Consider the following 25,089-nt stretch of genomic DNA (forward strand, 5'->3'; position numbering starts at 1 on the left):
TGCAGTTTTAAATGATGGTTTTTATTATTTAGTGAGAAAAAAAAAAAACTCCAAATCTACATGGCCCTGTGTGAAAAAGTAATTGCCCCCCTCGTTAAAAAATAACTTAACTGTGGTTTATCACACCTGAGTTCAATTTCTGTAGTCACCCCCAGGCCCGATTACTGCCACACCTGTTTCAATCAAGAAATCACTTAAATAGGAGCTATCTGACACAAAGTAGACCAAAAGCACCTCAAAAGCTAGACATCATGCCAAGATCCAAAGAGATTCAGGAACAAATGAGAACAAAAGTAATTGAGATCTGTTAGTCTGGTAAAGGTTATAAAGCCATTTCTAAAGCTTTGGGACTTCAGCGAACCACAGTGAGAGCAATTATCCACAAATGGCAAAAACATGGAACAGTGATGAACCTTCCCAAGAGTGGCCGGCCGACCAAAATTACCCCACAGCGCAGAGAAAACTCATCCGAGAGGCCACAAAAGACCCCAGGACAACATCTAAGGAACTGCAGGCCTCACTTGCCTCAATTAAGGTCAGTGTTCACGACTCCACCATAAGAAAGACTGGGCAAAAACGGTCTGCACGGCAGATATCCAAGGCGCAAACCACTTTTAAGCAAAAACAACATTAAGGCTCGTCTCAATTTTGCTAAAAAACATCTCAATGATTGCCAAGACTTTTGGTAAAATACCTTGTGTACCGACGAGACAAAAGTTGAACTTTTTGGAAGGTGTGTGTCCCGTTACATCTGGCGTAGAAGTAACAGCATTTCAGCAAAAGAACATCATACCAACAGTAAAATATGGTGGTGGTAGTGTGATGGTCTGGGGTTGTTTTGCTGCTTCAGGACCTGGAAGGCTTGCTGTGATAGATGGAACCATGAATTCTACTGTCTACCAAAAAATCCTGAAGGAGAATGTCCGGCCATCTGTTCGTCAACTCAAGCTGAAGCGATCTTGGGTGCTGCAGCAGGACAATGACCCGAAACACAAACCAGCAAATCCACCTCTGAATGGCTGAAGAAAAACAAAATGAAGACTTTGGAGTGGCCTGGTCAAAGTCCTGACCTGAATCCTATTAAGATGTTGTGGCATGACCTTAAAAAGGTGGTTCATGCTAGAAAACCCTCAAATAAAGCTGAATTACAACAATTCTGCAAAGATGAGTGGGCCAAAATTCCTCCAGAGCGCTGTAAAAGACTTGTTGCAAGTTATCGCAAACACTTGATTGCAGTTATTGCAGCTAAGGATGGCTCAACCAGTTATTAGGTTCAGGGGGCAATTTCTTTTTCACACAGGGCCATGTAGGTTTTGTTTTTTTTCTCACTAAATAATAAAAACCATCATTTAAAACTGCATTTTGTGTTCAATTATGTTATCTTTGACTAATAGTTAAAGGACTTCCGAGGCCAAAATCCGGCCCCCAAATGTAAAAAAAGTTATCTACCTGTATGACTTTCTAAGGCACGGAGGACGCCGTCCGCGCCCTCCGTGCCGTTCCGCCGGGTCCCCGCCTCTCAATACGACCCCGAATGGCTCCCGACCCCACGGCCAGGGTCGGGCTCTGCTGCCTGTATAAAGATGGCCGCCGACAAGGCTGTTTCCTGTAGCGTGGATCGGGGGGTTGGCCCTAGTGCTGCGCAGCCGCAGTAGCGGCCATGCAGAGTGCGCAGGAAACAGTTTAACAGTTTTTGATGAGCAGAAACATTTAAGTATGACAAACATGCAAAAGAATAAGAAATCAGGAAGGGGGCAAATAGTTTTTCACAGCACTGTAAGTTGCGTCCATAGTGTTAAAGAATAAATAAAAAAAATGGGGAGGGTTATGAAAAACCTAAGTGTTTGTGTTGCACGCCAGCAAATGGAGAAATGAGAGGCATCAGCAAAGAGTACTATGAGAACTGTCGATGTAGGACAGCCGGGTTTGTCTCCTTGCTAGAACAAAATTTGTAACCAGCAAAACCTTAAAGAGACACTGAAGCGGAAAAAAAAAATTATGATATGATTTGTATGTGTAGTACAGCTAAGAAATAAAACATTAAGATCAGATACATCAGTCTAATTGTTTCTAGTACAGGAAGAGTTAAGAAACTCCAGTTATCTCTATGCAAAAAAGCAATTAAGCTCTGCGACTTTCAAAGTCCTGGAGAGGGCTGTTATCTGACTTATTATCTCAACTGTTCCTGGACTATTTACTTTTCCTCTGCCAGAGGAGAGGTCATTAGTTCACAGACTGCTCTGAAAGAATCATTTTGAATGCTGAGTGTTGTGTAATCTGCACATATTATAGAATGATGCAATGTTAGAAAAAAACACTATATATCTGAAAATAAAAATATGAGAATATTTTCTTTGCTGCTAAACCTCTAGTAATTATTCATAGTACACAACCAATTCATTATATCATTTTTTTTTTTCGCTTTAGTGTCTCTTTAAGGCTACTTACACACCAAGTTTTAGGGGACGTTAAGGTCGCATAACGTGCCCCTAACGCAACGCATGGTGGTGTTGAAGTTGGACGTCAGATTGAGCTGCGTTATGCTGCTCTCAAAGCAGCAGCTCCAGGTTAGTGATAGGAAGTCCAGATCTTTTTAAGGATTCGGATCATTTGAATCGGATCATTGAAAAGATCTGGATCTTTGAACCGAATCATTTTATTAGGGAAGCAGACTGGATGAAATGACTAGCAGGACAGGACTTTCCCTGCACTGTACATTCTGTATGTTCTTGTTTCTTCCAGACAGACATCCACTGTGAACCGAATCTTTCATTGTGATGATCCGGATGATTCGACTCACAAAAAAGATCCGGATCAAATGAACGATTCGTTCATGATTCGGACAACACTACAGTCCTACCACGAGTCTCTGCAGTGCAGTGAATATTAATTAGCCATGTGGCTGGCCGGGGAGGAGGAGGAGACCTCCTCCTCCAACATTACTGAGCATGTGCAGTCTAACGCTGCTTAGCCCAGTATAACGTACAGCATGCAGTACTTTGTTTAAACGTGGTGCATTACTATGTAATGCAACGTGGGCACTGTGAACAGCACAATTGATGTTACAGTGCTGTGAGTTAGGCTGCGTTACTGGCTGCTGTAACGTGGGACTTTAACGTCCCACTGTGAAACCAGCCTAAAGGACCAATACTGCGAAAATTTGCAAAATTTTAAACTCATACTTCTAAAATACACATTTCAATACAATTTACTATGAATCATTTTTTCCTGTGCCGCTGTTGCTTATAGTAGGTAGTTAAAATCTTACAGACCTGACAGGTTTTGTACTAGTCCATCTCCTTATAGGGAATTCTCTGGGTATTCATTATTTTCAAAAGCACTTACTGAATGGTATATGTGAAGAGAAGAACCGAGAGCCAAAATATAGTGTAGTAGATTATGATAAATGGAAGAATAAAGTAGAGTACAACAATATACTCACAAACATGGGTTACCTCCAGGTAACCACTGTATAAGCAGGTGAGGAGATTAGCCTGTCCTCACTCAGGATTAAGAAGTCGCTCTCTGTAGATAGGAAAAAAGATGGGGTATCCTCCTCCACCAAGGGTGGATATTCAGATTGACAAAGACAGAGGCGCCAAAAGGATAAAATCAATGCTTAAAAAGTTTAAAAATTGCTGAGGAGGCAGTGGTGGACTTACCTCCAGCAAGCAGACACAACAAGCTGTGTATTTCAAACAAATAAAATTTATTGGTACACTCCGGGGGGCAGTCGCAACGCGTTTCGCAGGCCAAAAGCCCGCTTCCTCAGGCAATAGTGGACGGAGTACACAACAACTTTAGGTCCGGGTAACACCTGGCGCCTCGTTACTGAATGGTAGTTGCTCAGTCCAACTGCCAGAGTAGTATACAAATGAGTAGGGAGGCTGGTTACTATGTTTGTATAGAACCTTTATAGGGATTGCTTTGTTTTTTCCTCCTCTAAGTAACCCCCCCCCCCCCCCCTATAAGGAGATGGACTAGCACAATATCTGTGAAGAGTAATTTATAGTGCATTTTACTCTGTGAGAAATGTCTATCGTACATGTATGTGTTTCCATCTTACAAATTTTAGTGATAGTGGCCTTTTAAGTCTGATCTGCATGCTTGTTTAGAGTCTATGGCTAAAATCTAGAGGCTGATGCTCAGCAGGACAGCCAGGCAATATGCATGGTTTAAAAGAAAATTAATATGGTAGCCTCCATATCTCTTACTTCAGTTATACTTTAAAGGACATCCGAGGCGAAAAACTAATTAAATAAACGATTGTATCCATCTTCCTTCTCCTGAAAACACTTAAGATATTGCAGTTTTATTTTATGTTTAAATCTACTTTTTAAGTTTTAACTATGTTATTGTTTTTGCTCAATGACCCATTCATTGAAGTATGCCAGAGCTGAATTTTATGAACTATTGACCCTTTATATCCCTTTCCTGTTCTCAAAAGCCATTTTCTGCTAAGACAGTGTTTTACAGTTAGAATTTCGTATCAGTGAGGGTCACAATGTAGTCACTTCATGTGTGAGTCAGGACTGAGAGCCACTTACACGATGTTTAACTCTTTCAGGCAGAGAAAGAAACAAAAAGGAACAGCATAGTTATTTGTGTGCTTGGCACTGTACATACCCATGGCTATCTCACATGTCACCTCAGGCATCTTTTAAAGTGAACCTCCAGACTAAAAATCTACTCAGCAGCACTGAAAAGGCCTGGTGTTTCTTTAACAGTTTCACAGCATCAGAACTTTGTTTTTCTTACCCAAGTCATTTTTAGCTGCACAGAAGAAAACTGCCTGGGCATTTTCCCCTAATGCTGTGCAAAGCATGATGGGATTTCTGATATTGTTGCCCTCGTTTTGGTGCAATTTTTTTTTTTTTTTTTTTTAATTGTGAATTTGAGATTTGAAGCCTAGCACACATAGCTGGGAGGGTGATCAGGACACAGGACAGTTGGAACTTTGTCTCATGCTCCATGCCGCCTCCTTTCAACCAAAGAGATGGCTGCCCCCATGACAAAGATGGCTGCCCCCATGACAAAGATGGCTGCCCCATGACAAAGATGGCTGCCCCCATGAAATCACAAACATTCGCCTGTTCTTTTCAAACAGGGTGGGTAAGAGGTTATATTACCTATCTATTTTAATTAATATAACTGATGTAACTTAATGACAGTATGTTTGTTTAGGCTGAAGTTCCTCTTTAAGGCTCCAGGGTGGCGTGTCGTTCAAGGCTGCACCTCTCTAGCACTGAGTCAGACTGACAAAGTACTAATCAACTAGAACCCAACATTCTGGCAGTGGCCTAGTTCACAAGTAAGAAGTGTACATCAGCTGCATAATTATTCCCAGGTTAATAGGAAGCATAGGCTGATGGAAAGATACAAGTTTCAAGAGCACCAGATATCACCTGCACGCAAAACAGACATGCAAGATTTGTCCATATGTTAGAGGCGGCCATCTGCTGGAGGGGAGTGGAAATCTACCACGGTACAAAAATATACTGCCGCCAACAGGCAAAACAAAGTAGTGCGCCTGACACAAACATTGTTTTTGTCTGGAATTACCAAAGCTGTCTTAAGCTAAGTACACGTGTCGCCCATTGGGGATTGATAAACGATGCTTCGTGCGACAATTTGCATAACGATGTTGTACAGACACATCCCAAGACTTGAGGCTAGCGATGTGCTCTGTTGCTATGGAGGTGGGTGGAGAGACAATGATCATTGGATGACGGATCAGAAGGAGGGTCTTGTATAAAACACTGTAAAGGCGCACACTCTGCCATCAGGTTCGTTAATACGACAGCACGGATTTTTACCAATACCCGATGCCAGAGCAATATCGATTGGTGGCCGATTTACACAAAAGATCTTCGGCTGAAACTCATCGGCCGTTTCAGACGATAAGGGCATATGCAAATATCTATAAAGGTCTGTTTTGCATCTGTATTACCATTGCCATGTGAACCACAAACAAACATCTGTCGTACTTATCGAATAAAAGTAAAAGTGATTCTTATGTGTGTACACGTAGCTTTAGATTGCAGAAGACAGATTCAAGGTACTGGCCATGTATAAAAGTGATGTTAATGCATTTTTAATGACTATACATCCAGAGTAAATTGTGTTTTTTTTTCTAGTGTAAAGGTTAGCTTTGATTATTGATTGGCTAATGAATAAGTAGCAACTTTCCCAAAATAGCGAGAACATTTTGCATATTTAACGTGGACCTCTTGCACAGGACAGAAGGAAAACAGAGAAATGCTCCCTGTGTGTATTTAGAGAGTTTAGCCTGTTTAATTCACCCTCATCTGTGATTAATCACAAGTTCTAATTTGATCACTCAGCTGTGTCAGCAGACTGCTATGGCAGATAACATCCTGTGCTTTCAAATTAGCTTAATATGTTTGCTTCCATGAATAAAGTAGACACACTGCAGATTTTATTGCAGGATTTGTATCGGTTGTAACCAAAAAAGTTTTTCTGTAAAGGTTATTATGCTGTTGTGCATCTTTTAGAGTAGAGGGGAAGTTCTGAGTTCAGGTCCGCTTTACAATACAAAAAAATATCCTGAAAGCTGATGGCTTCTAGTCTCGTATTAAAATAGGTTGGTAACAGGCAGACGCAGGCAGCTGCCCCACGGAATATTCCCTCATTCCCCGAAAATAATCTGACACATCTAACGAGTGTAACTACACATCTGGCGGAATACGCGTCTGCGGGCGATCACGCTTGTCAGTCGGAGAGACGGCCTTTATCCGAGCAAACACGAGCGAGAAAGACACCGCGAGATCAATGCTGAACGGGAGGAAGGATACGGCGCACAGAGACATGGAAATGGTGGTGCTTTCCAGAAAATAGAAAACAAGCAGAAAGTGGTGGGAAAAAGAAGAAAGGGAGTATCTGGCGAGTGCGAGGAGCAGGAAGCAGAAGTGGGAGGATGGCTGGCGGCAGTCTACAAGGAAAGATTCAGATCAATAAGAACAAGGAACTGGAAGCCGGTTCATCATTGGGCTCGTCAGCCGCTGTCTTACACAAGACATGTTCCTGCATTTTTATTTTTGTAATTTTTTTTTGCTTGTAGTTTTGACATTGCTATGGGCCAAACCAAGATGCGCTGCTGAATTTTATGTAGTAATGTGAGGGGGAAAGATATCTACCTCTGGGTGGAGCTACAGATTACTACTTACGTGTGCTATTAGTCTGGTGGATGTATAGTTATGAGAACAAGAAAGTACCGTACATACACTCTGAACTCTAAGGTTTTATGTAAAAAAAAATAATTATAGATTATAAACACACACACACACACACACACACACACACACACACACACACACACACACACACACACACACACACACACACACACACACACACACACACACACAGTGAAATAATGTAATAAAAAAAGTGCTTCATTTTTACAATAATTATGTATAAAGGATGTAGTCAGTGTTTGCCCATTGTAAAATCTTTCCTCTTCCCGATTTACATTGACATTTATCATATGGTTACATTTTTACTGCTAGCAGGTGATGTCATTGGAAGGAGATGCTGCTTGCTTTTTTGGCAGTTGGAAACCGATGTAAACAGCTGTTATTTCCCACAATGCAACAAGCTCCCACAGTGTGATGTCAGAACCCACTGTGGGAGGGGTTTCACCACAATATCAGTCATACAGCGCCCCCTGATGGTCTGTTTGAGAAAAGGAAAAGGTTTCTCATGTAAAAGGGTGTATCCGCTACTGATTGGGATGAAGTTCAATTCTTGGCTACGGTATGGGGACTGTAGGTTTGTTCTTAACCTGAATCTGTCGAAACACTAGGCCATCTCTGCTCCTACCTCTTCTATGCTCCCCTCTGCCCCCCATAGTGTCAAGTCTGCCCCCAGTGCATTGCTGAAAAATGTAGTTTTACCGGTTTAAAAATAAAAAAAAATTCTCTGAATTTTTTTAAAATGGATTTTCTCAAAAACAGCAAGGTCTACAAAACTACACACACGCATGCAAGCAATGAAGTTGTCTGCTTCAGTTGAACGCCACTTGTCTGTCTGTTCTCTGGCTCCAAGGCCCTCAAAAGGGCACAGCAGACTTGCCAAATTAACTCCATGGCCCTCATGGTTTACAGAAAAATCAGAGCAGAGGTACTAAAAGTCACCAAGCCACTTTGCAAAAACATCTTGACCTGTACAAGATGTCCTATAAAATGAGAGGTGACATTTATATTATCTTGTATTTCAATCAATCACTTCTTTGGGCCCAATTAGAAATGCAGCAATCTCAAACACGCTGTATATTTTCTACTACCCCAATTTCAGCCAAAATCAGTTGAGTGTATGGCAGGATTCAAATATTTTGAATTTGGCAAATTGCAGGGGAAAAAAAAACCCCACAGCAGTGGGATTGCTGTACAATTTCTCTGCGCTAGTCCCATATAAGGTATATGAACCCAAATGCACGAACAATGCAACAGGTACGACGTTTCCGAACAGAAAAAATACTGTCGCAAACGCATTGCACTAATGGAAATCTTTGCAGCTGATTCCATCACTTTTCAGCTACCTGGCGTTACTCGATCCGCAAGAGATTTGAATTGCAAACCACTGATAGTGGAAAAAGGCCCTTAGGCCTCATCATGAATATAAAATACAGTTCTGGACGTTGTACCATAAAGAGGACAATGGAGATGTGGAGAGTGTTTATAGGCCAGCAACTAAAGTAATTAAAGAAATGGGACTTTTAATGGTTTATTTACTTTGAGAGGGAAAAAAAAAAAAAAAAAAAAACTCGTAGGCAATTTAATTTACAGTAAATTTATTAATAGAGCCAAAATCAATATAAAGACAAGGCACTGGATCTTTTTATCTCAAGGGCAATACATAGAACAAGGTGACAGATTCCTAGGGAGGAAAGGTTTACCGGAATAGAAGAGAATCTTTACAGCTGGAATGGTTAAGTGGTAGAGTGCCTTACCATAGGAGGTTGGCGGTAATAGGTATAACATGACCATTAAACACCCACATGGTCTCCAATCACTCTCAGGGTGCAGAGTCTGCAACTTGCCTAAAGCACACCAAGCATAGCCGTGGGGCAAATTTAAGCGAGTGGGTCCCACTAACTCCCCCCTCCCATGGTTATTACCCCACTCCTCCCTGGGGCACCCACACATCTAGCAGCATTAATCCCTCACCTGTTCTGGCAGGCGGTGGTCTGTGCACTCGTAGCCACACTGTATGCCTCTTCTCCATCAGGCACGTGTTTACACAAAGGCTCTGCCTTTGATATGGAAGGCAAGGATTCGAATCCTGGCTAGGGTCAGTACCTATTCAGTAAGGAGTTCAGGGCAAGACTAACACTGCAGGGTGGCCTCTTGAGTGCACCCTTAGTGGCTGCAGCTCTTGAGCGCTTTGAATCCTACAGAAGAAAAGCGCTATACAAATGTTCGGATTAAGATTATCGTTATGAATGCGCGGACGGTGCAGCTGTGCAACCAGTGAGTGATTGCTGCTACTTGAAGGGCAGGGAGCAGTGGGGGGGGGGGGGGAAGAAGGGTGACAACTTGGTGGGGTCCGGCAGGGGCCCCCGGAAAGGTTATGGACCCTGGGGCAATTGCCACCTTTGCCACCCAGGAGCGTGCAGCCACAAAGAATGGGGGTCAATAAGTTAACCTTTTTCAAATGTGCGGCAGGGCTAAAGGTGCATACACACATCCAATTCTGACTGGTCAACAATTAGCCAATGTAACCACTTCCATGTAATAGGAGTGCCAACGGATTTTAAGTACTATGAACCGATTGTGTAGGCAAGAGTGTTAAACAATTTGCCAGATCAGGTAGTTTCGCTTACCGCAGTCGCTGAGCCTGACAATCAGAGAGGAGGGGAAGGTGCGAGAAGCAGTAAATGGGCGGGGAAGTGGAGTTTTTGACTATGGAGAGAACGCCGCCTCCTTTGCTATAGTTGCCGACAAGCTCCTGGGGGGGGTGGAGAGAGAATATGAGTGCAAAGCAGGAAGGACACAGAGGTATGCAATTTACTATCGAACATGCCTCTGTGTCCCGATTACCCAGCCAATTTCACCTAGGGTACATTTTTAGGTTTTAATTGCTCTTCAGAAAAACAGATCTGACGTCAACAAGTTGTCAAGCTCAGAAAGGCTCTTTTGCATGGATAAAAGTGAGCGATTAACTCTTCCTGTACTAGAACACAGAAAGATACTTCACATTTCTATGTAGGGGTATCATATGTAAATAAGTTAATCGCATGTCACTTCAGGTCTACATTAAAAACCAATGATAACACCACTATGGGGGGCTCCAATAGAGGACAGTGGGCATACTGCACACACCACAACCACCACACACGTGCCAGATCTGTAGTGGTGGATCAGCTGTATGACCAGGTATTGTGGCTTATCCATTCAGGAAATAGACTACACAGTCACCAGCTTAGATTTCAAACTCAATACTATGGTGATTTATTTTGGATAACATAACTTGATGCCTTTACTGCTCTCTGTATCACTATTGGGTGGGGCGCTTCCCCTCATCCTACCCCAGGTATGATAGGTCTGCCAGGATGCTAGAGTGCTTCCTAAAGGAGAGTTACAGATATCTCCACTGTCAGGTGTTCCCACTGACATATGCATTGCTGTAACTACTGGGGGAACAGGCCCCAGAGATCTTCCTTCTTTCTATAGCCACTGCCCACCCCCATATACATTATGCAGTGGAGCAGTGTGTATTACCTGCTCCAGGTTTGGGTTTGTGCCTCCTCGCTGCACTTACCAGACACCTCTGTATCACTATTGGGTGGGGCGCTTCCCCTCATCCTACCCATGTATGGTAGCTCTGCCAGGATGCTAGAGTGCTTCCTAAAGGAGAGTTACAGATATCTCCACTGTCAGGTGTTCCCACTGACTTTTTATATGCATTGCTGTAACTACTGGGGGGAGGGGAACAGGCCCCAGAGATCTTCCTTCTTTCTATAGCCACTGCCCTCCCCCATATACATAATGGGGTGGAGCAGTGTGTATTACCTGCTCTAGGTTTGGGTTTGTGCCTACTCGCTGCAGTACCTCTGTACTACTCTTGAATGCTCCAGTGTCACATGGAAACACTCTGGAGCTGTACTGTGGTGTGTCGCATCAGTTGCTGAAGTGAAGAGGAGCACGACTGGTCCTGAAGTACGCAACACAAATTGCTGCATTGCACTGCTTATGGGGTATGGCAAGTCTCATAGAAGCTGCACTGGCTATTTTGGGGGGCAGGGGATGGGGAGCTATAGTGGTTGCACTTGGTACGGTGCATGGGGAGAGGAAGGTTATGGTGGCCTAATTTGGTACAGAGGTTGGTACAGGGTTGTTTGAAGGTGATCAAACGTTATCGAAAAGGGGAAAACAATCACATTTCAAAGTTAAAAAATAGATGTAATGTGTTCACATTGTTTAAGCCACAATGAGCCTGCACGTAATCATCTTTACTGCTGGCAGATATGGAAGAAAAACAGACAACGCCAACTGCCAACACCTATAACCACACCCCCTAACAATGTGATAGGCTAAGGCCCCGTTCACACTTGCGGTTTTGTAAAAACCGGAACGGATGTCCGGACCGCACCGGATCCGGACCGGACCTGATCCGTACGGTTCCTATCCGGATCTGTTCCGGATCCGGTCCGTTTGCATCCGTTTTCCGTGCGGTATGAACACGGTTGCGGTCCGGATCCGTTTGAGATAACAAGCTGTATAATAATACCTGGGGTCTGGGAGGTCGGCAGAAGCTCTGGGGTCGTTGTAGGGCCTCACCTCCTCGTTATCAGACGTATCGGACATGTTGCTGCCGGGGAGCTCCAGCGTGAGGTCGCTGCTGCTCCACTCTGTGGGCGCTGGACCCATGTGTCCCCGTCCAGGATGGCCGCTGTAGCATGGAGGAAGCATGGGAGGTGGGGTGGAGCGTCCGTTTTTTACGGCCAGTGTGTTGTGCGCTCTCCGGTTCTCATTGGTTTCTATTGGCCGGATGCAACAGTCCGGCTCCGCTCCGGATACGTCTGCTGGAGGAGCCGGACCAAAAAATAGCGCATGTTGGATCTTACGCCGGAGTCCAGATCCGGTCCGGCTCCGGACGGAACGGACGCATGTGAACGGACGCATAGACTTTCATTGCTATGCCGTGCGTCCGTTCCGCATGCGGTCCGGCTCCGGCACGGCGATTCCGGACGGCGACCGCCAATGTGAACCGGGCCTAAAAGGTTTGTTTTTTTATTAATAGACCTACATATGCACAAAGGGAGATACAAGTTGCTTGGCAGTTGGAAACCACTATTTCCCACAATGCAACAAGCCTCACAGACTGGAAACTGTCAGGGCCATGGTTATGACATCACACGGATAAGGACTTTCTACCTCTGATCTACCAATTAATTTGACCCACAGAGTGGGCATACGCTCCTAATTAGTACCTCTGGGGGGGGGGGGGGGGGGGGAATCGGATATTCACTAAATTCTTAAAAATGGACCTGAACTCAGAACTTCCTCTTTTGCTCTAAAAGTTAAGCAAAAACATAACCTACAGTGGATACAAATCCTACAATAAATCTGCAGTGTGTCCACTTTCTGCTTTCAATGAAGCAGACAAAGGGTTAACATCCAGTGCTTTCAAATGAGCTCATCTGCCGTGGCAGTCAATTGACACAGGGGAGAGATCAAATTATAACTTATGATTAGTGACATATGAAGGGGAATTAGACAGGCTAAACTCTCTAAATACATACAGAGTGCATTTCTCTATTCTTTCCTTCTGTCCTGTGCAAGAGTTCAGGGCTACTGGGGCTAACTACTTGCTGTCCCTATGACGTGAATATAAGTCTCTGCACTCTCCTCCCTACAAAATCACGGTTTATCTCTGCTGTCATTACTTTTCAACTCTGTAGTGATGTTATCAGGTCAAACCCCTCTCCTCCTCCCAGGGAATTCAATGGCAGAGTCAATTAGTAAACAAGTGTAAAATACACGTTCCAGGAGCAGACAGTGGCAGATTGTATACATTAATTGTTACATCTAATACATTATCAAAACAAATTAACTGTTTAAACAGGAGAGATAGACAAATAAAATGTGTGGGTTTACTGTACAATAGAACTGTTTGCATTAAAGCTACAATGTATGAAAATGGATAAATTGTGTATTTTTTCACTTTTCCTTATTTTCCTTTTAAAATGCATAGAAATTAAGGTAATTACCAAAAACAAATAGCCACAAAAACTCAATTTTTCCTGGAAAAAAAATATATATACATCATTTAGTTGTGATAATTATTGATAAAGGTATTGCCAAAGTAATCAGAGCTGAGCTGAACTGTGAAAATGCCCAGGGTAGGGAACTAGTTAACACAGGGCTGTGGAAAGATTAATATTAAGCAGGTTCACATCTGTTTTAGGCCTCTCCTTAAAGGGAACCTTCACAGAGGGATATGGAGGTTTCCTTTTAAACAATACTATTTGCCTGGCAGTCCTGCTGATCTCTTTGGCTGCTGAAGTGGCCGAATCGCACACCTGAAACAAGCATGCAGCTAATCCAGTCTGACTTCAGTCAGAGCACCTGATCTGCATGCTTGTTCAGGGGCTGTGGCTGAAAGACACAGGATCCGCATTAGGGTCAGGCAACTGGTATTTTAAAATGAAAAATCCATATCCTCAATTTAGGTTCCCTTTAACCCCTATGTGTGCAGACACAACTTGAATGTAGTTGAACACCTTATTAACTAGAGTTTTTGAAATGCTGGATTCTTGCACGCAAGTTCAACTTGTGCTTTAGCTATTGACGTTTGCTAATGCACATCGGGCCGGACATGATGATAATGCGACACGTGCTTCTTCATGTGGGCTGCAAGGAGGCTATCGATCGCCACGCACTGAGAAGAACTGATAAATACAATTTGTTTGTAACATTCCGACCTTATTAGTCTCATGTGAAGGCTTCTGGGAAGACAGATGAGGGACGGCTTTGTGAATGACCATGAAATCGTGCCCTCTCTCACCTTGAGCATGTATCATCAATAGGCCGATCTATGGGCCTCATGAATGCATTCATCGTCTGGCACTTTAGCTTACTTGCACAATATTGATGGGAATACATTTTCATACATTACGGAGCTCCACCATCTCCGCCGCGGCCCCCGAAGAAGCTCTGCCACGCGGTGTGGGAGCGCTTCCGCCCCGAGGCCTTAACGACTCGCGTCCTGGGATGCATTTACCGGCTACCCGATGGCTGGAGGAAATGGACCAGTCAGCAGGTTAGGGGATGATTTTACTCTAAAGGGGTCTCTGGTGAATAACTTCTAGTTCACTTTCCTATGAACAGTCTTGTTTTTTCCAGGTGTAAGACAGCAGCTAAGTTTGCAAAGAGGTGTGAGAAATCCAAATATCTAAAGTTAAAACAAAAGGGAGTGCTTGATAAGCAAGCAAGAGCCTTACATAATGATTACCAAGGCATTGTATGAATACAGCCAAGACACATTATACACCTGCATGTAAGGTATAGATTTGGTGTAAAGGACAGAGAGGCCAACAAAGCTCCATTGCAACATTCTTCCTAATCCCAAGCATAGGAGGAAGAATGTCCCGATACAGAACACTAAATACACTGTACAGCTGCACCCCCTCGGATAGCGGTTTAAGGTCTAAAACACAGGTGTTAAACACCGCAGGTCAAATGTGGCCCTCTGCTATTTTATGTGGCCCTTTAGAGCTTACAATGTCCATCACTGTAAACAGCAAAAGGAAGACCTCAACACTTCCTTCCTGTCTAAAGGAGCACAGTGTGCCTAACTAAAACACTGGTAGTTTGATCTGGGGTGCAGCAATTATCCACACTATTTCGCCCCCGCCCATTCAGACACGCCTCCTCCCCCGACACAATCTCCCCACATGGGGTAGCTCAGCAGAGCAGTGTAATGTTTGCCTGCTTTAGCGATACAGTGTCTCTTCTGTTCTTCCTGGCAATCGCACGCTCTGGGCTTTCATACTTTTTATGAAGAAAAAAAGAAAAGCGAAAAAAATCGAGAGCCCCAATAGTGTATTATTGTTGATTGACAATTGTGAATTCAATTGTATAAGGTTATACTCACAAATATGGGTTGCTGGTACGTAGGCAACCACTGATAGCGCTTGAGGGGATGTTAAGCCTGTCCCCACTCAGGCTAAGATGTTTCTCTCCGTAGACAGAAAAAGGCGATCACACCCATCCAACAAGTGCAAGTATAATTTCAGGAAGATAACAGAAGCACCAGGAAGAATATTTTAATTGTAAAATGGGGGTAAAGGATGACTTACCACCCCAGTAAGGACACAATGGTAATGGTCATAAACAATTTATTCTTACACCAACAATCTGTGCGAAGCGTTGTGGGTCCACGCCCGCTTCCTCAGGCAATATAAATAGAGTAACTCAACGTGTCAGTCAGCGTGTTTAGCGCGCTAAACACGCTCACTGACACGTTGAGTTACTCCTTGGTTTAGATTGCCTGAGGAAGCGGGCGTGGACCCACGAAACGCATTGCACAGATTGTTGGAGTAAGAATAAATTGTTTATGACCATTACCATTGTGTCCTTACTGGGGTGGTAAGTCATCCTTTACCCCCCATTTTAGAAATGTTAAAATATTTTATTCTTCCTGGCGCCTCTTAGCTTCCTCATACTTTTTATGTTCATGTGACGTGCCTCAGGAGCCAGAGGTGTGCAGTATAGAGCATGTGGCTGCCAGAAATATCAGGGGAGACCCATAGCAGCACTGGAACAGGTAAATATTAACCCATTCAGGTTCCGTCGTTTTCACGTGAGAAATGTTCACCTCCCATTCATTAGCCTATAACTTTATCACTACTTATCACAATGCACTGATCTATATCTTGTTTTTTCCGCCACCAATTAGGCTTTCTTTGGGGGGTACATTTTGCTAAGAGCCACTTTACTGTACATGCATTTTAACAGGAAGAATAAGAAAAAACGGAAAAAATTCATTATTTCTCAGTTTTCAGCCATTATAGTTTTAAAATAATACATGCCTCCATAATTAAAACTCACGTATTGTATTTGCCCATATGTCCCCGTTTATAACACTATTAAAATTATGTCCCTATCACAACGTATGGCGACAATATTTTATTTGGAAATAAAGGTGCATTTTTTCCGTTTTGCATCTATCACTATTTACAAGTTTAAAATAAAAAAAATATAGAAATATTTCATGTTTACATTGATATTTAAAAAGTTTAGACCCTTAGGTAAATATTTACATGTTTTTTTTTTATTGTAATGGTTTTTTTTTTTATTGTAAACATTTTATTTGGGTAGTTTTGGGAGGGTGGGAGGTAAACAATAGATTGATAATGTAAATGTGTGTTAATTTTAAATTATTATTTTTTTTTTACAGGTGTAGTATTACTTTTTGGCCACAAGATGGCGGCCATGAGTTTGTTTACATGACGTCACTCTAAGCGTAACACACGCTTAGAGTGACTCATCGCAGAGGGAACGGCCAGAAAAGGCGCAGCTTCCGAGAGAAGCTGTCGCTTTTTCAGCGGGGAAGAGGAATCAATGATCGGGCACCGTAGACCGATACATTGATTCCCTGGCTACAGAATCCGCGGCCGGGAGTGCGCGTGCACGCGCGCGAATGGCCGTGGGGGCGCGCGGTAGCGCGCATGGTTCCTGGACGTAGAAACTACGTCCAGGAACCAAAATAGGTTAAACTACTTCACTGCGCTACTCTGCAGAAGGGAGAGGGCAGGCACAACACAGTTAACATATTTACATCACTTCGTTTGAGATTGTTCAATAAATGTTAAATCTTTTTTTCATCATAAATTTTTATTTAAAGATGAGATACAGAGTTCCATAATAATGAAAACAGCTGACTGCATAATATTGATCATACATTCATATAATCTTACGAACTATTCTATGAATAACACACCTCGTCTGTCTTATTCCCATGAAGAGCAGAGAAAGCTAATACATGAAGCACTCCTATGCGCTTAGTCCATCCTGGGGGTTTTAACTTGACCCTTACTAGGTAACCCCCAGGGCTCGGACAGCAATGTACTGTATCAATTCAGTGGGCCGATGGTTAGCCCTTGATACAGGGTTACAGGGATCCTGTTTCTGTGCCAGAGTGTCTACATAATGCTCGTCTCTGTATTGAATATATAGTACGACACCTGTAGGAAGGACGGACGAGGTCAAACTAGACTACCTAAATAAACTACCTACTTATGGTGTGGAGTATACCAGGAGCTATATTGGAAGTAAGATTCTAGTTAGAGTATTCCAACCAGGTACTAGGAAGGGTGAAGATCTTATGGTCCCCTGAGGATCTTAGTCTGATTTTATATTCCATATTCAGGTTGCTGTTTACTAGGGAGATTAGTTGGGAAATAGAGAGTCGGCCGATTTCCAGTTGCTGGTAATCTGGGAGAGTGCCGACAGAATGATATGCATAACCTGGGGCTGCAAATTTAGTGGGATCTCCTCCAGCCCTACTAAAAGTAGTGCTAATTTAGCTGATAGACGTAAGTTGGGAAGGAAAAAGCTATTAATTAAGAGTCCCACTTGGTCCCAAAATTGAGCAATATGAGGGCACTCCCATAGCATGTGGAGTAAAGTCCCCACTGAGTTCTTACAATGCCAACAGTTGGGGGAGTTGTCCTCTGAGAATGAGGCCATTCTTCTGGGGGTCAGATGCCACCTGAAAATTACTTTACGTGAAAGTTCCCAGTGGGAGTTGTTCTTTGAGAGTTTTAGGATTTTAGACGTGGTCCTGAGGAGATGTTGTTCAGTTATATTAGATTGAAGGTCATTGGACCAGGCTAAAGCATATCTTTTAATAAATGTTCAATCTTAACCACTTAACGCCAGCCCATTAGTGGTGAGGTGTTCACATGTGCGTGCCTGCCGCCCCCTCCCCCACAGTATCCGCAGGTGCACTGCAATCCTATCTCCATGCAAAACGTTTGCTTCAAAATGTTCGTTTTGCATTAAGTGATTAACCTGCCTGGCGTTCTATTAAGATCGCCAGGCAGGCTGCGGGAGGGTTTTTTTTTAATAAAAAAAAAACTATTTCATGCAGCCAACTGAAAGTTGGCTGCATGAAAGCCCACTAGAGGGCGCTCCGGAGGCGATCTTCCGATCGCCTCCGGCGCCCAGAATAAACAAGGAAGGCCGCAATGAGCGGCCTTCCTTGTTTTGCTTATATCGTCGCCATAGCGACGAGCGGAGTGACGTCATCGACGTCAGCCGACGTCGTGACGTCAGCCGCCTCCGATCCAGCCCTTAGCGCTGGCCGGAACTTTTTGTTCCGGCTGCGCAGGGCTCAGGCGGCTAGGGGGGCCCTCTTTCGCCGCTGCTCGCGGCGAATCGCCGCAGAGCGGCGGCGATCAGGCAGCACACGCGGCTGGCAAAGTGCCGGCTGCGTGTGCTGCTTTTTATTTCAGCCAAATCGGCCCAGCAGGGCCTGAGCGGCAGCCTCCGGCGGTACTGGACGAGCTGTGCTCGTCCAGACCGCCCAGCAGGTTAATAAACAATTTAGCCCACGACTTAGACTTTTGGCCCCTTACCGGTTTGAGTTTGACACCCCTGGTCTGAAGTAACCGTAAGCAATTAGCTGTCCAGTGTGCCCTCTTTACCTGACCAGCAGCTCCTGCAAGCTTTTGTTCTTCCCGGTATTGTCGGAGGCGCCACAATGCATGCCGGGAGATGTAGTCTGTGGATGTGAGTACTGCTCTGTACTCATCCAAGGACTACATCTCCCAGCATACAGTGCAGCGTGCAACACCGGCAGGAATTTCAAAAGCCATCTGAAGCTGCCGATTGAGTGAAGAACATGGTGCATATCGTACAGGCCAGGGGCCAGAGTATCAGCACTCCGTAGTAATGATGCCTGCCTGCCCTACCCGCCCCCCTTCTTGCCTTCAAACTTACCCCCTTGTGTGGAGGTTAGTTAAAAAAAATTCCAGTGTTTAGGTCACTAAGTATTACCAGTTGCCTGGCAGTCCTGCTGACCTCTTTGGCTGCAGTAGTGTCTGAATAACACACCTGAAACAAGCATGTGGCTAATCAGCCAAACACCTCAACTGAATTGCTTGTTCAGGGTCTATGGCTAAGAGTATTAGAAACAGAAGCTCAGTAGGACTGCCCAGCAATATGCATTTTTTACATTGAAATAAATATGTCAGCCTCCACATCCCTCTCACTTCAAGTTTATTTAAAGAATAGAGGGAATTAAAAAAAAAAAAAAAAAAAAAAAAAAAAAAGCAAACCAAACAAAAATCACTCCAGTATATATAGTTGCTTCAAGTGCTACATCAGGCTTTCAGCAGACTAATAGAGCCATTATGTGTGAATCAGCTAATGCGAGCAGGCGGCCTTAATCAGGCCAACCTCCCGATGGTATATTCATAGGCATTCCGAGCTTTTGTTTGGCGTGTTTAAAGCTCGGCATGCCGCAAACTGTTGTGTTTATTCCTCGCCATCGTCTATTCATCCTGCAGCCGGCTACCTGGAGCTCTGTGAGAAGAGCGTGTGCGGACATCTTCCCAAATCCTTTCACTCCGCAGAAGATTGGGGAGGCTGGCTCGCCGGCGCCGCGGAATGCACTCAAAACAGACCATTTTCCGGGAGAGTTTAAATGCCACGTGGAAGGAGAGAATAGACGGACGTGGGATATGCCTGGCTGTGGCCGACGGGGAGCCCTATTCATCCTCTATTGTGCCGGATCCCCTTTGAGAGTCAGACGCTCCCTTTTATCCAGACTCCATTGTGGCAGACAATGCCAGTCAGATTTAGACTTGCCGCACACAAAGGGAAGACTTAAAGGCAAGGCTCTGCTCCCCATTACGAAGTTCAGGATCGCTCCGGAGGGTGTTCAGTAATGTGCGCTTACAAATTAGCAATCAGTTCCTCCGTCCTAGCAAAACCCCCCTGTTTAAAGCTGATCTCTAAACACTGTTAAAGGGTACCTGAGATGAATGAAAAAAGTTTTATACATACCCGGAGCTTCCTCCAGCCCCCTTAAAGCGGATCCAAACCAAACATTTTTTTAATTCAAAATATGTAGTTGCACCACTCTGACACATACACAGATAAATAAACACTCCTTCAAGCCTATGAGCAATTCAGTGCATGCTTTTCACCCTCCTCTTTTCATAACTAGGGTTATACAGGTGGCAACCATTACTTCTGAGCTTAGTAGGAGGTTTTAGATCATGGGTGTGTTTATCAGCTACCCTCCCTCACAGGGGTGTCTACATGAAATCTCACAAAAGCTGAGATCACCTCCCCTGTGACATCAGTAGCAGCCTGTGTTTTGTTTTTTTATCTCCTCCACCAGTTTGCCGGAGTCTGTCCCGGCAATATGAAAGGAAGGGAGTGGTTCCTCCAATAAATGTAAAATATTTTATATTTGTCATCATGCAGCTGATAAAAGGCTATTTATTATAATTTAGAAAATAGATGTTATTTCTGAAAACTTGTATTTTTAATTTGGGTCCACTTTAAGGCCTCTTGCACACTACATGCGATTCTGATTTCTATCTGATCCGATTTTTTATTCCGATTGAAAAAAGGTACTGCAGGTGGCTACATTTTTTTTCTAAAATCCGAATCAAAAATCGAATCAGATAAAAAATAAATAAAAAATAAAATAAAAAAAAATCGGAACCTCATGTAGTGTGCAAGAGGCCTCAGGCTGATTGGTCCCCTCCCTGTCCTCCACCTGGATCATCCTGCTATGGGTCTCAACAATTTCCTAAGTTGGCGCAGTCAGACCACGAGCACCCAGTCAACCTCCTGCAGACGAGAGTGTCCTGCAGGTGCAGAACTCTCCCCCGGCCATGGGAACCTGACGGGCAAGCATACGCAGTATGCCCCGACTTGAAATAACCAGGATCCATAGCAGAGGAAGAGGATGAGGAGGGAGCGATCAGCCTGAAGTGGGCTGGAGGAAGCCCCAGGTATGTATAAAACTTGTTTTTTTCATTCATCTCAGGTTTATGTTCCAGGCGCATGAGCAGTTTACAGCAAACAGAAAAGACAGGGTCTCCGTCTGGATTTTGCAGTATTCGTTTATTTTACTCGTACCATAGCCACAACATAGCACAATGTTTCAGCACGCAGGCCTTTGTGGCCTGCAGTGGCTGGATCATGTACCCCTGAGCAGGGTTTTGAACAATATACTTTTTATATATTTTATTTCTGGTGCTGTGACATCACAGCACAATCCTCCTCCCTCTCTATCCCCTGCTCTACTTCGTTTTTGAGGCTTGGCAGGGAGGAAGGGTCAGTACTTCCTCCTCTCTGCCCATCCTTGGTTCTGCCCCCTGCACTCTCGTAGCTTACAGTTCTAATCTTGTGGGGGTTTTCCTAGATCTGCCACTGTCCTAACATTGGCATTTGGTCGCGACACCAGCACAGTCATGCAGCGTAATATACATTTCATTTTTTTGAAACACATTGGGGTGCTCGTACTACTAAAGGCGGCTTACATTTACACAACATGTTTGCTTTCAAGACAACAATTGTTTTGCATAATGAGCTTTAGCTTATAAGGTGCCACGCTGGGAACTGCGGCTTCCACTTCCCCAAGAGAAACAAAAGCTTGCACATGCTTGCATTATTCCACCGAGCTGGAGAATTATCGCATCAACATTGCGAGTTCTGCCAAACTTCAAACCAGACTTCAATGGATAACTACTGAGCTCATCCCATCAGAAAATGATTGCTCTGCCAGCATGGGCAGTGTTAAAAGTAAAATCATCTAAAAATAGGAGGCTGAAGTTTGGGAAAGCACGCGCTTGCTGCTTCCGGTACCTCCGGCGAGGATGGGGTTTTGTATTAAGAGTACCAACTAAAAAGCAGTCTTGCTGACACAGCTCTTATTGGGAGAGGTGGAGGCTGATTGCACCTCGGCTCTGTTCACAGGGATGTGGGGGAGGTCTCCCAAATTTGAAAGTCTAATTTGGAATTGGGAAGACAGAATCAGCAGGGAGATCCTCAACCACCTCAATTCAGAGAGCTCAATCTGCAAATTCGCCGGCCAGAGTGGATGCGGTTGTGAGTTACTATTGGAGCAGTAGCAAGCACAGAGTTGTATTAAAGGACAACTGAAGTGAGAGGGATACCAGTTGCCTAAAAAGTAGAGTAAGTAGTGAGAGGAATATGGAGGCTGCCATATTTACTTCCCGATCCTCTGTCTGGAATACTTTTAGCCATAGACCCTGAACAAGCATTCAGATCAGGAGTTTCTGATTGTAATCTGACTAGATTAGTTACATGCTTGTTTCTCGTGTGATTAAGAGATTACTGCAACCACAGAGATCAGCAGGACAGCCAGGCAACTAGTATTGTTAATGGACACATCTGACGTGCGAGATATATGGAGGCTGCCATATGTATTTCCTTTTAAGTAATACCGGTTCGCTGGCGCCCTGCTGATCCTCTGCCTCTAATACTTAGACCCTGAACATGCAGCAGATGTTTGACATTGTCAGATCTGACAAGATTAGCTGCATACTATTCTGGTGTGATTCAAACACTACTGCAGCCAAATAGATAAGCAGGAATAGATCTAGGGGATGTAAGGCTGATATTGTGGCAAAGCCCCTACTAGTGTGAGGTCATAACCATGGTCCTGACAGTTTTGTGAACCTTGTCACACTGCATTGTGGGAAACAACAGCAGTTTCTAACAAAGCAGGCCCATTGCCCAGATTCCTTGTTTTATTTTTGTATTCATTTATATAGCGCAGACATAGTAAGCAGTGCTGTACAAAGTATATTGTCTTGGCACTAGCTGTCCCTCAGCAGCGATGCAGCAATGAGAATCTACCACTATAACTAGGAAAAACAAAACAAACAAAAATAAAAAGCAAAGCCTTCCATTAGTCAGAGTTGAATCGACAGAGGATTGTTAAGGTTAATTCTTTAGTGTTTGTCTTACTGCTGAATGACATGGCAAAGCAAATGAACTATGATTATTCAGACAGGTCTCTGTGGAGGAGCAAGGGCAAGCAAGGATGTTCAGCCATCAGGCTTCCTCAGAGATATCGCAGGGTGGTCATATGTCAGATGTAGACAAGAGGAAAACAGAGAGCCCCTGATGGTGTAGTATGTTGCAAAATGTTCAGACTAACTACTGGGGTCCGCCTAATGCCAATGGGCGTGGCGGCGGCCGCCCCAGGACCGCCTAATGGCAATTGGTGTCAAGTCCTGGGGATGCAGTTTGCAGGAGATCGCGCAGACAGTGCTTGTGGGGCGTAGCTCCGCCCTGCCTTCGGTCTCCGAGCGGCGAATGCCGCACGTGAGACTGTTAGACGGCGGAACCGCCGTCTAATTACATGTACATCGCTGTGATCAGCAGCAGCACTGTACTGGAGACAGCCGTGTGACACGGCTGTCCCCCTGGGAGACCTGAAGGTGATCAGCGATCATAGGCTGAAGCCTACGACAGCTGATCACACTGATTGGCTGGCGGAGGGAGGGGGGGGAACAAGTACATAAAAGAAAAAGGAAATCTATATAGACAAACACATACATAAAACATCTGGGGGGCAGTCTGCCCCACCAACAGGAAGCTCTGTTGGTGGGGAGAAAAGGAAAAGAAAACTTGTGTGCTGTGTTGTTTGGCCCTGCAGCTTGGCCTTAAAGTTGCAGTGACCAATTTTGAAAAAGAAAAAAGCCTGGTCTTTACCACTGTGGTCCTCAAGTGGTTAAAGTCAGAAAACCACTGCGCCTGCACAGCTGTGTCCTCGCTCCCGCTGACGTCACCAGGAGCGTACCGTGCAGTCACAAATCATACTGGGCCTGCGCAATACACTCCTGGTGACGTCAGCAGGAGGGCAGGTGCAGCTGCGCAGGCGCAGTGGTTTTCAGACTTTAGAGTCGGAAATTCCAGACGTGAACTGGAGGCGGGACCGGAGCATTGGTGAGCGGCAGCGCGGGCACAGGATGTCTGCGGGGGACCATTAGAAGCCCCGGGTAAGTTCAACTCATTTTCCACCGACCCCCTACAGTATTCCTAATCTTAAGAAGTTGCTCTCTGCAGGGCCCCTTGGCTTCATTTATACCCAACATAGTTGCCCACATTAAATGCCTGATGAAGCAGGATTGTGCCTGTGAAACGTGTTGATTTTATTCTTTTGACGCCTTTGTACAAGTCGAATATGTCAGATGTAGATGAATGCAAGTCGCTGCAATAAAGACTTCACTGTGTGTATATGGTATGTTCAGACACTGTGTTGGTCTTACCTTCTGAAACACCTGGTAGTTGGACTTTGACCATATATCCAGCTGTAAGAAAAGAAACAATACTGTAAGATGGAAATACACAGAAGCATAGGATTCAGCAAAAATTCACCTATAGGGAGAAAACACCATCCCCTCTGCTGCTTAGTTTTTTTCTTCAACCTGTTCCCTCTGGATTGGCACCAACTGTGCAGTAATCAGTAAAGTGATCCATTCAATAAGCATAGCGCTATAATGCAAGGCTATGGTATGACAGTTTCTATTTCTGCTCATAAGTCAAAGTAAGGGTTCTTTCACACGGGCAGCTGACAGGCGGTGAATTTACAGCCTGTCAGCTGCTCTCCTGCACCAGCCGCGCGCTTGTTAGCATCTGTTACAGACGCTGTAAAGACGGTCCCACCCCCACAGAGTGAGATCAGAGCGCTGCTGTGCCAAGACTCAACATGTCACGTTGCTCCGCTGCCCATTGACGCCACCGCGCGTCAGCGCTTGAGCCGCATGGTGTTACAGCCGCTTCAATTCCGCTGCATTTAAATTGTAGCAGAATTGCACTGGCAGGTGGTAGACGGGTGGCTGAACTGCTCGGCAAACACGCAGTTCAGCCGCCCATCTGAAAAGGGGCCCAAGAAATCTGAAATAATGTTGGTCAAAATCCTGCTGACATGAAATTTTTTCTTTTTAAATAACCAGATGCTGAATTCCACTTTAAAGGAGAACTGTAGTGAGAGGTATATGGATGCTGCCATATTTATTTCCTTTTAAAATGACTCCGTAACAAAAATTGCATCCCGTTTTTTATC

At 44.4% G+C, this 25,089-nt stretch overlaps 1 protein-coding gene across 2 annotated transcripts in view; it reads right to left on the minus strand.

Moving 5' to 3' along the window:
• Positions 1–25,089, minus strand: part of MED27 (mediator complex subunit 27) — a 390,553-nt gene that overhangs the window by 33,634 nt on the left and 331,830 nt on the right. For both annotated transcript variants that reach the window (XM_068248917.1, XM_068248918.1), the window contains exon 6: positions 24,293–24,334. In XM_068248917.1, the coding sequence (XP_068105018.1) occupies positions 24,293–24,334 (42 nt within the window). The remainder of the gene's footprint in view (positions 1–24,292; positions 24,335–25,089) is intronic.

This window comes from Hyperolius riggenbachi, chromosome 8 (genome assembly GCF_040937935.1).
Source record: "Hyperolius riggenbachi isolate aHypRig1 chromosome 8, aHypRig1.pri, whole genome shotgun sequence".
Classification (NCBI taxonomy): domain Eukaryota; kingdom Metazoa; phylum Chordata; class Amphibia; order Anura; family Hyperoliidae; genus Hyperolius; species Hyperolius riggenbachi.